The sequence below is a fragment of the Anastrepha ludens genome, chromosome 6, assembly GCF_028408465.1.
Source record: "Anastrepha ludens isolate Willacy chromosome 6, idAnaLude1.1, whole genome shotgun sequence".
Lineage (NCBI taxonomy): Eukaryota > Metazoa > Arthropoda > Insecta > Diptera > Tephritidae > Anastrepha > Anastrepha ludens.
In genome coordinates, this window is record NC_071502.1 from 16762801 (window position 1) to 16778162 (window position 15362).

The window sequence follows — 15362 nt, forward strand, 5'->3', positions numbered from 1 at the left end:
GGATATGAAATTCGTTGGAGTTCTATTTCAATTAATATTGCGACCAAACTGCTATGGAAAATCACTCGACTTCCTTGATTCAACGAATGTCAAACACAAAGCCATAGACCAATCTGGCTGAAACTTGATGCGCGTTCTTCCAAGTGATGCTACTAACTTAACATAACCTCGATACGCGCCAGTATTGTCATCTCTCAGACTTTCCGCGTACTTTTCATACGACCCTCGAACAACCGCATAACCACAACATTAACAGCAAAAACTGCTCTGGTCTGGCAGTTTGATAAGCTGGCTTATCCTTAGTTTTGAGCAGTAAATGCCCACTGCCACTCCATTCAAAGTTTAAGAGCCGTCTGTGTAGATGTGAAATGTCCTACGGCCAGGCTTCATGCCTTTGAGCCATCCCTCCTCTGCAATTGAAGTACGAAACCTTCTTTCCCAATTAAAGTACGGAGTCATGTATGTAGTCTGTGCAACCTGAACTCCTCTTTCCTATTGAGCTATGTCAGAGGGTTCTTCAAGTGAATACTCCAGCAACCACTAACCTCCACGCGGATTTCGCTGCCAGATTTTCCGCCATAAGGTTAATAGATGGTATGCTGAGTATCATTTCCAGGGCTGCCTTTGGAGTGGTTTTCATCGCTCCTGCTATGCACAGAGCTGCGAGTCGCTAAATCCTTTCCAGTGGCAGTGACGGTCATTCAACTCACCATACATTATTTCATTAATCACAATCTTGCCGTAAGTATTTAAAAGCACTCGAAGCGCCTCCAACGCAGTTTTTTTTCGAATGGAAGCAGAAAATTGAAACTTCCCGTAAATTAAGAAAATTTTGCGAAAAAAAAATTTATACATTCCCCAATGCGGTAGTGCCATCTCTCAGACTTTCCGCGTACTTTTCAAACGACCCTCGTATAACCGCATAACCACAACATAAACAGTTGAAAAATAAAAAATAAACACTTAAGTATATTTACTGCTCATTGCCCTGTGTGTGTGTATGTATGTATGTATATGGTATGGCAATTTATTGATCAGTTTTTAAATCATTTACAGTACATTTTTGTATAAAAAATATTTACAATTATTGCAGTTATTTTCAGTATTCACTAAATTTCGGTTTAAATACCATCTATTAATTATAGGTGTTTGCGTGTGTATTTTTTTTTTTTTTAATAATTTTCTTATTTACTTCTTTTAATACAATTTAGGTACGCGGGTATGTAAACCATTTATTTCGGTAATCTACTATTGTATATTTAATACACTTTCGCTACATCTTCCCTAAATAGTCGCTGATTAACTTCCGGCTTGCTGCTATATTTGTTTTTGCTTGCACAATAATTCTTGTGCTGTTTGTGTTGTTGCTTTTTCGTATTGTATTGTGTCCCGATTCTTATAGCCGCTGCATAGTTACGTACATACATTTGCATGTGTATTGGTACTATGAACATTTCCATAGTAGAATGGCTAGATTTCCACCGAAGAAGAGATACAAAATATTCTTCGTTTCGTAGGATACCTCAAAGCCAAAACCTTCACCAACAACGACATGCCAATAGATGCCGAATTTTTTATCCATGGTTTCCTTGATGACTCGTGCTGCTTGCTGGTAAACAAGTGGAAGAAAAATTTTGCAAGTTAGACAAATTACTATACGAGTATACATATGTACATACATTCTGTCAAAAAAATATCGGAAATTGTTCATTTAAAAAGCGCGTATGTCTAAATTTCTTTAGCTGGAATGTTGGTACAACTGTCCTCTATAGCGTCGCAGAGTTTGTGAGAGATCTATCAATTAGCTTGTTTTTTGGCATTTAATTATGGCAGTCAACCGCAGATGTGCTCTGCGATTTTCATTATGGATAAAAATATCGAAGAAAGAACTTGTCTTAAATTTTGTGTTTTGAGCGGGATTTCGTGTGCCGAATTGTTGAAAATGTCAACGAGTGGCATAAGTGGCATAAGGCTTTTGCAGTGGGCCGAGAAGTCGTGGAAGATTTGCCCCGAACTGGTCGCCCATCAACGTCTTCAACGGATGCAAACAAAGTCGTCCACAAAGTCAAGGAAATGGTGCTGGAAAACCATAAGTTAAGTTCGATGGACGTAGCTCGTGACCTTAGCGTGTCTCACGAATCAATTCACAACATTTTACACCATCATTTGGGCATGAGGCGCGTGGCTGCTCGACTGGTTCCAAGAGAGTTGAATTTCTTTCAAAGAATGCATCGGAAGAAGGTGGCTGAAGACATGCTTGAGCAAGTGAATTCGGACCCAACGTTTATCCAGCGCATGTGATGAGACGTGGGTATATGAGTTTGACATGCAAATCAGTCAACAGGCGACAGAATGCCGCTATCCACATGAGCCGAAACCCAAAAAACCACGTTAAAGTTGGTCAAAAGTGAAAGTAGAGGTACTCGTTTCTTCATGGTGTTGTACACTCGGAATTCGTTCAAGTAAATGAGAAATATTATTTGGAAGCTATGCGACATTTGAGAGAGAGAGAGAGAATGCACGTAGGAAACGGCCCAATTTGTGAAAAGAAAACTCATGGATCTTGCACAATGGCAACGCACCCTCTCATACTGTGAACACTTTTTTGACCAAAAACTCGACAAATATCATCGAACAACCGCCGTATTCACCGGATTTAGCTCGTTACTTTTTCCTTTTCTCAAAACTTCAATTGCCGGCCGCCGGTTTGAGTCGATAGAGACCATTAAGGAGAATTCGCTGAATAAGATCTCTTCAAACGCGTTTAAAAGGTTCTTTGATGACTGGACTAATTGGTGGCTTATGTGTGTTGCTTCGAGTGGAGCCTATTTTGAAGGCGACAAAATAAGTTTTGATGATTAAAAAATTATTTTGCGTTTTATTGAAAAGTTCCCGGTACTTTTTTGACAGAATGTACATATCATCTCCTTGATATACAAAGGCTCTAACTCCTAAAAGTATTTATTGGCAAACCAAACATTTTTACCAAATCGATTTTTAAAAAATTTTGAGGAATTTTTTTTTTACAATAAAAAAATGAAAAACGATATTTAAATTTTTTAAGTTTTTTGTTAAACTTTTTTTAGATACAAAAATGTAAAAAAAAAATTTTTTATTTTAGTAATTTAAAAAATGGCGCTGAAGTTAACTCTCCCGAAAAATTAGACCTGGATGGTGTTGGCCATTTTGGCTCTTCTGTTTATCAGGAATTTTTTTTACAATAAAAAAAATTAAAAACGATATTTAAAATTTTTAGGCCTTTTATTTAACTTCTTTTACATACAAGACTAAAAAAAAATATACATATTTTTTAATCTCAATAATTTAAAAAATGGCTCTGAAATTGACCCTCACGAAAAATTCGACCTAGACGGTGTGGACCATTTCGGCTCATCTAATTGTATGAAACACAAAAACCAAAAAAATTATTAATCAGTACGACTGATTAATCTCGTACTAGAAAAAAAAAAATGACAAAATTGCGCGGTTTTGGATTGAACACTCTAAAAATCTCTTTTTTTTTTTGAGTTTTTTAATAAAAAAAAAAACGAAATAATTGAAATAATAATATGATTCTAGTATGGGCTATAGCCATTGATGTTGTGAACAACAACCACATATTTCAATTTCAGACGATTCGGTTGAAGAGTTTTTTTTTTGTTTTTTGACAACACCAGGCCGCAAAAAGTTATTTCGAGATAAATAGGTAAGTTTAAAGTTTGAGGTACAGAAGCACGCGAACCGCTCCCTACCTAGTTAATGAGCTGTAGAAGCTATAATTTTGGGGATTTCCGCCTGAAAATTTCACAGTATATTTCTAAAGGCCTATACTTTCGAAATATCAAAAAACCCCAAAATCGATTTTTGAAATTTATAGACCACCGGGATTCCTTAAAAAAAACGTATTCCTATTCTGGTTAAATTTGCATTCAATTTCTCCCTTCTCCTGTAAAATTCAAATTAAAATATGAGTAGCGGCATTTCTATATTAAGGTGAAGGCGATATGTACATGGAAAATTTTATTTGTGATAACAAATTAATTCTGGACCCTTTTATTATATATCAGCTACAAACTTTCTACCTGTCAAACACCAAATAGCTGGATTTTAGTGCAATATTTATATTTTCAAATTTTCACAACTGTAGTTCAGGCTCAAAGTTGCTTCAATTGGCCGTCGCTCCTCGGCAGGTAATGGTAAACCTCAGATTGCATTTCTGCCATGAAAAAGCTTCTCAAAAAAATTGCATCTGCCGTTCGGAGGTTGCTTAAAAAAACTATAGGTCACTCGGCCAAGCACCCAAGAAACAGTGCAAGCGCCAATTATATTATATATAAAGAATGGACTCGAAAAATATTGGTTGAGCGAAAAGCGTCATAACATCAAACTTATATAAGCTATCAAAACAATTTCTATTTTATTTTTAATTTTTTTTTAAAGCTTACATGATAATAAAATTAGTAGTAAGCTCAAGCAAACGCAGCGCTAGCAGTATGGGCTTTCGGTTGGCTGGTGAAGTGTGTTGGATCAGATACGACGGTGTAGGTCGGTGCCCTTTAGAAATGTGTAAATTTTATTTTTATTTTATTTGTTTCTTCATTAAGCGAACTGTGTTAAACAAAAAACGCATACTAATTCCCTTTGTTATAAACAAAATGGCGCAATTTACTTTTGGCTCCTCTCATTAGGCGATGGACTTCAGTTTTTGTTACGGTGTCTGCTACTCTCCGCCAATTAATTTTAAACTGCTGTGCATTTTTCCTTTTTTCATTTTTAGCAATTTCCTCATATTTTCCAATTAGTCGCAATTGTGGACAGTTTGGTGGGTAGTGGTCCTTTTTAAACAATATTTACCCCGTGATTTTCATACCATTTCATAGCAAGACGACTGTAATGACACGTTGATAAATCGGGCCAGAACAGAATTCAGGCTTTATGTTGTCTTATGAATGTCACCACACGTTTTTGCAAATAGTCCTTCAAATAAATTTCTTGTTTTATAATGTCCGTGGTAATGTCCGTTTTGCTTTGTATGCCACACTAGCAGACGACTCGGCAAACGAAACATTTTTTAGGACCCTTGCTCAATATTTTTAGTTTAAAGTCAACTCTTCGTTGCAGTATAAAACTCAACGTCCTGAATCTACATATTTAAAGTCTGCTTTGACGTACATATGTTTCATAGTATATAATCAACCAGCCATATTTATAAATGTCTTGACTGTATAATTTTCAGAAATCATATAGATTAATGTAACCAAAGCAAGACAAATGTCTCGTTGAGGCCCTATGCTCCCGAGAGGAGTGAACAAGGAAAAAATAATAACAATTTTTCCGCACGTATTTTATTACTCTTATTTTGTTTATTACTTCGGGCCTGTTTTGCAGCATCTTGAAGTGAAATCTCAGCTTTTTTCGAAGTAATGATACCATTCTTTGGCTTTTGTTTCCCTCGCAAATCGTTTTACCCTTCCACTACCAGACCTTCGTTCCATCGACAAGGTTTCATAAAACTTTTTTTACAAGTTACCGTACTTTTCGGACAATTTAAAGTTTTCGCTTCAGCATTGTGCGACAAATGATCTTTTTTTTGCTGTTTGCGAACAATTTTCTCCGCAAGCCTACACTTAAGGGGGTAGTATGGTTAATTCGGTGTAAAACAAGCATATTTTTCGAAATTTTTTTTGTCGACACAGTTGATTTATTCAAAATTTTAAAATTACTTCATTATAAAGTCATATTTAAAGAATATTGTGTGAAATTTTCATCGATTTTTATGAAGAAATGAGTTGGTGGCAGCGAATCTTCGCGGACGTCTCATAAAAAAGTTTTATTGCGGTGTCCCTCAGAACTCATTACTGGATCAACTAAAATCAAAAAACCAAATTGATTTCATCAGCTAATAAAGTTTCGCAGGTAACAACGTCGAATTTTTTTTTTTTTTTTTTTTTAATTTTTTAAAGCGCTTTGAAGTCAAAACACCGATTTTTCATAAAAAAAACTTGAAAACTTTGTTGTTTTAAAATATGACAAAATTAAAAAAAAAAAAAAACTCGACGTCATTACCTCGTGAATAAAGTAAAGAAACAAAAAAACCAAATTTGAAAATAATCGGTGCAGTAGATATGAATCTACAGTGGACACCGACCGTAAAAAAGGCAAGTGTGAGAAAAACGCGTTTAAAGATTTTCGGCAGCGTGAAATCCGGTTGGAGAGGTAGATACTTAATCCTTTGTGTCTTTGTCAATTTTACTCTAATGCACTTCAAACTTTCACACAATAATCTTAAGATGTTATAGAATAATTAAAAAAAAAAAATACCATACTACCCCCTTAACCAAATGCATTTTGAAGAATATGTTACTTAGAAGTTACACAAAGTGAATACGCCAAAATAATAATGGCAACCAATGAATATGATATATTTACATATATGTATATAATACTAGCATTACCCAGTGGGCTTCGCACCACCATACGTAAAATATTGTTTTATATCGCAAGAAATTTTTCATATTAAGTTTTCTTTATAGAACTCGTAAAATGTTTAAACAGTTGAATTAGTTGATTTTTTTCATTCAACATACTTTCTAAAGATGTCACAATAGCCTTTTCTGTACTTTTTTAAAATTTGATTTTGGTGGTCACCTACATATATACAGGCAAGGTGAAAGAGCCGATAAAAACTTGTAATTAAACTTTGATTCTTTAATTTCCATTTCAATTTTTTACGCTAATAAATTATGCTAAAATAAATAAAGTTAAAAATGTTTTTCCAGTTCCTCCTGGAGCATTCAATTTTTTATTATATTTGCGTCCAAAATGACTTGCAATTCGATAAAAAATTGATGCGAAAGTTGATTGCATCGCAAAATAAAATTGTTTTCTTGAGGGCGAATCATTAATCGATACGAATAAAAAATCATCGCACTGACGGTTTTCGTTGATTTTTGACCTGCGATGCAAAAATTAATTAGCGTATGAAAATTATTTAAAAATCATATTTAAACAAAAATAAAATGTGTATGTACCAGTTGTTGGATTTACCATTGGTATGTTGATATGATAGCCATCGTCCCCTCTCCAAAACAAAATGGGGTATTGCAATGCATCATAACAGCGATGGAGTTCTGAAATACGTTGTAATTGCTCATTTCTACGATACAAAACAATATCTCGTTGCTGAAACTGTTCACCAACCACAACAATAGCTACTTCATCAATCGTTGGTACATTGAATTGTCTGGCGTGCTCCCAATTGGTGTTTTATCGGCTTTTATTATGATTTTGCGGCCATCGGTGGGCATCAGATCGAGTGCCACTTTGAACAATTTCACCAATTCATTGTGCTGATGGAACATTGTTTGTAATTCATTCACGATTGATCTTCTCGTATTCGTCGAAATTGCACAGCGCTGATCTAATTCACGATTCTCATCACCAATAAAATATATTTGCAAAAATTGATGGTCACCATCTGGGAATGGCAGCAAAATCCCAGCTCTATGGTATATTTGACCTTGAATCCGTAAAGTTCGAGAAATATATGTAGATAACGGATCTGAATTTTTAAAAACATTTTAACTGGTTGTAGTACATAAGAATGCAATCTCTTAACCTGAAGCCGAGTTCCCAATTGGTCTATATCTGGAGTCCTTAGTTACCCAGCGAAAAGAAAAGTCCTCTTTCATTAGCATTTATCAACAACTTACAATGGATACTCATGTAGTTCAAACACATCCTTAAGTTATCGGGGTCCACATTTTGGCCGATATCTCGAGACCCTAGTCACGGAGCGGCATCAAAAATACTCTATACTATAGAATAATCAGCAGCTTCCATTTGCTACCCATATTGTACAAACACATCCTAGGGTTACCCGGGTTCACGTTTTGGCCTATTTCTCGAGACCCTGGTATCCGATTCTTAAAATTTCAAAACACAAACCAACTACTGAATAGTCCAAACAAAGCCTAAACATTTGGTTTGGATAGGTGAGCCCGTTCTTGAGTTATAAGAAAGGAAATGTAGCTTCTTTTTATATATATAGATATCTATATATATATTTGGCCCTTACACCCTCCTTGGGTGTTTGACCGATCTCCTCCTCCTACTTGTGGCGTGCGTCTTGATGTTGTTCCATACAACGCTGAAACATCGGTTCTCGTCCGATCAACGAAATTAAGCAGCGCCGGGCGCGGTTAGTACTTAGATGGGGGACCGCTTGAGAACACCGCGTGTGGTTGGTTGGTCCACAACAATGTGAATATGTATACTTATTACAGTTAGTTTTACGCAAGTGGTGAGTAAACAGAATCGACTCGTTTTTTTCGTGTCCATTCTTTTTATATAGCATACATGTATCTGTATATAAATATACTATATATATGTATATATCGTTGCATTCATTTATTTATGACTACGACTACTTCAAATATTTGGCTGCAGATGCACGTGACTTTTTTGAACCTTTAGAGTGTGTACATAGGAACACTGCTTCAAATCGTTTCTCATGCGCGGAACTTATTTAAAACAAAGTTAAGGATTTTTAACTCCATAGTAGATAAAATCCGTAAAATGTGGTCGTTGCAACAAAAAAAAAAACTTCAGACCTTCATAAATGGCTGCCTGCGCATATGGTGATCCGATAACTGGGTGTCAAATGATGAGCTCCTCACCGAGGTAGGAAAAGAACCGTTGAAATTGAGATTCGCGAGCGTAAATAGAGATTGATTTCTCATATGCGGAACTTATTTTGTACACACCACTTTCGCTTTCTAAATTTCTCAAAAAACTAAATTACAAATTACGTAGCAGGTATTGTGAAAAGGATACACCTATTTAGCAGAATTAAAATTTTTTTATAACGAAACTCTAAGTTGTAATTTTGCCGGTCACCCTGCTATTAGACAGATTGTATGTGTAAATGGGTATATTCAGAAACGCATTATAATGCGCAACGTACTTTTGCAGTGTTGGCAGTGCGTTCAGAAATGCAAATATGGCAGTACTGCAAATGCATCGCGTTCCAAAACGCCATTTTTGTATCAAACGTCACGCATTATTTGCAGGAAAAATTTTAATACTGCCGCTGATTACGCTAATATGATTTCTGATGAAAAGTGAGTATAAACTAATTTTTTTAGCTTTTAATGTAAAGATATATTAAATATACGTTATTAAAACAATATTTTATTACATTTTTCTTGATTTTAGCGATTATCTAGGTACATCGGAAGTAAAGTTGCTTCTCAGAGTCCGACTGAGCATGGAAAGTGAATTTGCTTCAGGGAGGAGGAAAAAGAGTGTTTTGTGGAATAAGGTGGCGGAAGAAATAAAAAAAGTGAATAAAGATTTGAAAATAGACGGGCAAATCGCGCAGCGAAAATTTTCTAATTGTTTCAAAAGATTTTTTTTTTTTTTTGAAAATTGGAAAAGTAATGAATTACAATCACAATAAATTAAAAAGCATTAGCGACTAGGAAAAAAAGATTTATTTTTGGGAATTTTTCGTTTTAATGAACATCTTACTATATGTGATCTTCTTTTTAGCTTTACACGTCTTTATTTTTCTTAAATTTAGCAAAAAACTATCACTTTTTACTTCAAATATATCGTCAACAACTAAACTCAATAATACTTCCATTTTAGTGTAAAACGCGTTCATAAATGCAACAAATCTTTTTGCAAATCGTCAACAAATCTATCAATTGCATCACTTGTCACATTGGCAGTGTTGTCAGCCCTGCAATTACTGCGCATTTATAATGCGTTTCTGAATATACCCTATCTATAAGTATACAGGGACCTACAGCTCGATGTTTCTCCCGAACGGCAGATGGTTTTTCTATGAGAAGCTTTTCATGACAGAAATGCACTCACAGATTTGTCATTATTGCCTGCTGAGGGGTGGCCGATGTTAAAATTCTTTTTATTTTTTTATAAATTGATATTTCATGCCCACAATACACTTCGAAATCGACCCACCGAATGGTAGTCATGCATAAGTCCAATCGGCCTCGACGGCCGCTTAAGGAATTACATAGTATAATATTATTGTATGGTTTAACAACGAACCGACAAAAAGGCGGCAAACAATGACTTCAGCTCAATGCCGTGATTTGGTACGCAGACTGGTTAGAGCGACACATTGAAGTATAAAAAACAGACTGGCTCACACTTACATGAAAATTAAAACAGGCTGTGGCAACATTTAGGCACAACAGTTTTAGACAGTTCTCTCCCCAACCACTTCTAATCGAAAAAGTTACAGCGGTTGCATGTGCGCTGACTGTAAACTTTTTTGTTTTTTGCTTTTTTTTTGTTTTTTTTTTGTTGTTTTTTTTGTTGATGCCCAATCTATACTGCATTAAATATTCGCACTTTTGAAAATTACATACCTCGTAGTTGCTCGAGTATTTTTCACAAGCGGTAATGCTCATTTCGATTGCTTCGGTGCGCATTTCCTCGTTCATATCAGAATGCTGAAAATAATGCGTATCAACTATGTATACTATTTCTTATATTCTTCGCTTATGACTGAAAATATTTAAATATTTTCTATTTTTTTTTTTTTTTCTCTTATGTTTGACACTTATGTGCGCATATGTTTGTATGTGTGTATACCTTGACAAGCGGATACGTGTGTACGATTTTCTTTTCCGACTCTTTTTCCGGATTTGCTCCCTCATCAGCCATGACGGTAAAGGAGATACCAACAGCAGCACTTTGTGAAAGTTTTTTCTTTTTTTTTCAAAAAAAGAATCAAACAAAAGAATTCAATTTCGATAGCAAACAAACAGTTAACGGTTAGAACATGTCAACTCAAAGCGATGAATTCTTCTACACCATACCGTTTCAAAATGTAACAAATGTTGTTTCGAAACCTGTCTATCGGGCCGTTTGAAAAGAAAGTCACTTTTAAATTATACTCGAAAAACAAACAAAAAAACACTTGTATCCGAAATTATTGCGCCAGCATAGAGCAAAATATTGATTCTAATAAACTTTTTGAATACCCGGTTTTTTCGATTGGCAAAATTTCGTGAAAACTGTTGTATGCATCGCGCTTATACGAGTAATGGCCAGCTCTTAGTCTTCTTTCAGCAGTTCATAAAGCCAACTGACTGCTTGTTTGGATGCCTTACTGCAGATTTATTGACTCTCTGTTTTTTATTAGTAACCAAACTTCACTAATTTTCAACTTGGTTTCTTCTCTCGCACTTCGGCGCATGCGTTGACTTTCCCTTGCCCATTCTGCTGCAGATATGTTTAGGTTAGCAAAAATTTGCACCATGAAGTGGGGTCGGCAGATCACACACAACTCTGGTGCACTTACAACCAACCCGCCGACCATCAAGTCAAATTTGCAGAACGTCTTTCTTCCGGTTACCATAAGATTTAAGGGAGGAAAGCGCAATCATGTGGAGTAGTAGAGATTTGCAAATGTATAACAGAACAAAAACAAATTTTTGACAGAGTAATAGGGATGCATTTGCAAGTTTACTAATCTTTCCCCTTCCCTTCATTTACATTGTATGCATTGAGAGTTAAATGAGTAGAGTTGAGTTGGGAGTTGGATGAGTTGTTATAAGTTATTCACTGCGCTTGATTTCAGTTCATACGAAGATACAAAAAACACGTAATGTTGCTATAGTATGAGGACATGAAGTAGCTGTGTGTACATGTGTGGATGTGCGTATGTATGTATCTACGTATGTATGCATGTATGTTTGTATTTGCTCCGCTTTGGAGTGGACAACATTTTATGGTTTAGCTATTTGTTGACTCCATATACAGGGTGGTCCATATGGTGGTATTTGGTTTAATTATGTTCATATGACAGTGACAGCTGTTTCCAGCTGGAAGTCTGAACAGAATGTCAGTATCATATCTCCACAAAACGAAATTAATCGCTTTAAGCTTGGAAAATATTGCAATGGAGGTGTGTAACGATTTTGTTTCAAAAATCATCTATTTCTACGAACGCAATTTCATCTCGGCGGCTAAGTTAACAAGCAAAACTGCCGCATCTGGGGATCGGAAAATCCTCAACTACGCGGAAGAGGTCCAGGACAAAACATACCGACAATTACTTGATCGGACAGTGTACAGACAGACAATTAACGACGTTCATCGGGGACTCTTACCACCTTCTTAAGCTCCCGACCCCCGAATGCCGTCATCGGAGTCCAACCACCACCCATTGCAGACGAAGAGCTCCAACTTCCCCGAGAGTGCCGCGTAACCTTTACACAATTACGTTCTAGATACTGCAGTAGGTTAAACTCCTACATGTCCAACATGTGAAGGCACTCTGCACACCACCTTTTCACGTGCCCCATCAAACCCACTCATCTAACACCCCTCTCCCTCTGGACCCAACCAGTCGAAATAGTAAGTTTCCTGGGCCTACCGTTAGATGAGCTAAACGAAGACGGCCGGTGACTACACTACACTGACAGTGCAAAGTTACTGCTACAATAACAACAACAACATCGGAAAATCCGCACGTGATCGTCGTGAAATCAATGCACTCTCAGAAAGTGACAGTTTGCTGCTGTGACATCATTTCGGTCAACGGTGAGCAGTACAGTGGCATTATACATAATATTTTGCGTCCGCAAATTGAAGACGTGGACTTGGACGAGTTTTGGACGTTTCAGAAGAATTGTGCGCCATACCACAATCGTCCTTTTGTGCACCCAATTCGGTAATCGCGTTATAAGCCGGCTCGGCGATATCAATTGACCATCTCGAAATTGCGATTTAACGCCGTTAAACTTTTTTGTCACATGCCGGGAAGCACCGATACCATGCGAACAATCTACAAGTATTAACGATCCAGGCCACAAAGGCAAATTTCGAGCAAGCCATGCGTGAGATAGAGGCGGAAACCGTCACGAGGTCTTGGAAAACTAGTTTAACAGGAATTGGTACTGCAACGTCAATATCTCGTAAAGTATCGATCAAACAATTTAAAATTTCGTTGTCAAGGTGACATTTCACACTAAAAAAAATCATTTTCTGTTTTTTTTTCACAGGGTGTTAACAATGGAGGTCAATAATGAGAAAATTCGGCACATTTTACAGCTTTTCTTTGATAGAGGCGAAAATGCAAGCCAGGCCGCTGAAATTGTGAATGGTGTTTATGGTGCCGATACTGCAACGGCTAATTACGTGCAATTTTGGTTCCATCGATTCCGTTCAGGCATTTTTGATGTTAAAGGAAGTGTCGATAAAATCGCAGAAATACTCGAAGTTCACCGGCATGTTAGTAGTCGTAGCAATGCCCAAGAGATAAAGATCGACCATAAAATAGTATTAACCCTTTGGGGACGGTGCCGCTCGACGGGCGAGCGTTGCTGAGGACGAGAGATATTGGAGTGCGCTGCAAAGAAAATAAATACGTTGAACGTTATAAAAACTAAGGCTTTATTTAACACAAGAAAAAATTTTCATGAAATCAAAAATGGATTTCAGTTCGAAATGCCTTCATCTTCTGCCATATCAGATTCAAAGTAATATTCGTCAGAACTGTCACTATCTAACGTATCATCTCTAGATCGCTTAGTCATCGTGCGTAGGATAAAATATAAAATATACATATAAAAAGCCTGCGTGTTCCTCTGGCAATGAAATTCGTTCTGACTCTACCGTCGTCTCATATCGTAACTTTTCATTATAAGGCAGACAAGACTTCATCGCTAATGGTCCCTAATGTCTTTGAATGAAAACGTGACTGTTTTCCTATACCTATGCGTAACTTATCGCGACATCACGAGCCTTGCAGCCACGAACTAATTTGGGCGGCTATATGCCGACACGCGTCCGGAACGGTAAAGCGGCTTGGGCGCCTATATATCCCGACACTCGCCCTCAAAAGGTTAAACCATTTGCGCAAAAACTTTACTCAACAATAATTGATTTCATTTTCCCCGAACTATTACTTTCCCTTAAACACCATTTTTTTGCAATTCTGCACCAGAAAAGCTGATAACTCCCCTGGAAGTGCATTAGAATTCTTGCAAAACCTTCGTTAAATATATTTTATAGTGAAAATTTACCAGACTTTAACAACAATTCTTTTTATTTTACGCGTAGTTAGAAACAAGTATGCATGCTTAGTGTATGTACTTATGTAAATATGTATATGAATTCACGATTTCCAAATGAAAAAAATGCTGTACTGTAATACTACTTGCTTATATTTAATCCCAATTTTCCTCAGATTCGTAAGTGACATCATCATTGGCGAGTGAATGTCCACCGCATGCGCCCAATTCGTCGTCATTATCACATCCAACATCGTTCCACAAGCCGTATTCATCATCATAACAATCATCATAATGACGATAGCTCAAATCGTCTTCATCATATTCAGGCAATATGATATAGTCGCCCTTTACCTCTATATCATTGTCCTTTAAGACATCCAGTAACTCTTCCGTTGAGGCCCCAAGAGTTTCAATATATGTGTCCATAACTGTAAGTGGCACTTGATATACCCCTAAATCTCGATTGAAGTATCTATCTATGCGACGGCATCGGTCGATTTGATAACGCGCCTCGTCCAAAATTTTCTTTTCCTTACTGCGTTCGTCGACATTAAATGGGAAATCGACAGCAAATATTTCCTTATACTGCACATCTGCATCAGTATTACAATCGACTGGTACTTCGGAGCGCAACGGTTCAACTAGGCGACGACCAAGCAGATCGTGACGTGCAAAAATTGCAATTTGAGACACGTTACCAATACTCTTGTTATCCGGTGGTGCATCGCCAACACCCAAAAAGGCAACACTATAATTTGGATATTGCTGGCAAATTGTTCGCGCCCAATCGCGGAATTCGGCGCGCGTCCATTCGAATTTGTGATCATCATGGCGGAAACCATTGGCCAATAATGGTTGAAAAAGTACATTGAATTCAGAGTTTGGTGTTGAAAATATTGCGATTTTAGGTTGCATAAATCCGAAAATGTTCTTTGGGACATTCTCCAATGTTTTGGGGTACAAATGTTCAATTCTATGTTGTTTAAAAATTAAATTAAATTAATTAATATAATCAATTAATAATTAAAAATTATGAACGTATAACTTACATTTCCAAGGCGACAACTGCATCTACATTAAGCAACTGTTCGACCGATGCATCGATACTTCCTTTTAGTAATTCCACACGCAAAGGATTTTCACGCCTCATTAAATAATCCGATACGAGTGGTTCTGCTCTCAATTTATTGCTTCGTAAAATATTTTCGTCAACATCAACCTGAAAACAAGCACGTTTGTATGTGTTAATAAATATACAAAATATACAAATATAAATGAAAAATAACTTTAAAACGGTAAAATAAC

The 15362-nt window shown here is 36.6% G+C and overlaps 2 protein-coding genes across 2 annotated transcripts in view; both read right to left on the bottom strand.

Moving 5' to 3' along the window:
• Positions 1-1112: 1112 nt before the first annotated feature.
• Positions 1113-11067, bottom strand: LOC128866641 (dynein axonemal light chain 4). Its single transcript, XM_054107536.1, has 4 exons — positions 10854-11067; positions 10627-10743; positions 10401-10484; positions 1113-1609 (listed from the first exon to the last, which is right to left on the bottom strand). The coding sequence occupies exons 2-4, from the start codon at positions 10696-10698 to the stop codon at positions 1445-1447; spliced, it is 321 nt and encodes a 106-aa protein (XP_053963511.1). The 5' UTR covers positions 10699-10743; positions 10854-11067; the 3' UTR covers positions 1113-1444.
• Positions 11068-14186: 3119 nt separating this feature from the next.
• LOC128868432 (small RNA 2'-O-methyltransferase) overlaps positions 14187-15362 on the bottom strand; it is a 31588-nt gene continuing 30412 nt past the window's right edge. The window contains exons 3-4 of the mRNA XM_054110517.1: positions 15107-15276; positions 14187-15030 (exon numbers count right to left, since the gene is read on the bottom strand). Of these exons, the coding sequence (XP_053966492.1) occupies positions 14211-15030; positions 15107-15276 (990 nt within the window). The 3' untranslated portion in view covers positions 14187-14210. The remainder of the gene's footprint in view (positions 15031-15106; positions 15277-15362) is intronic.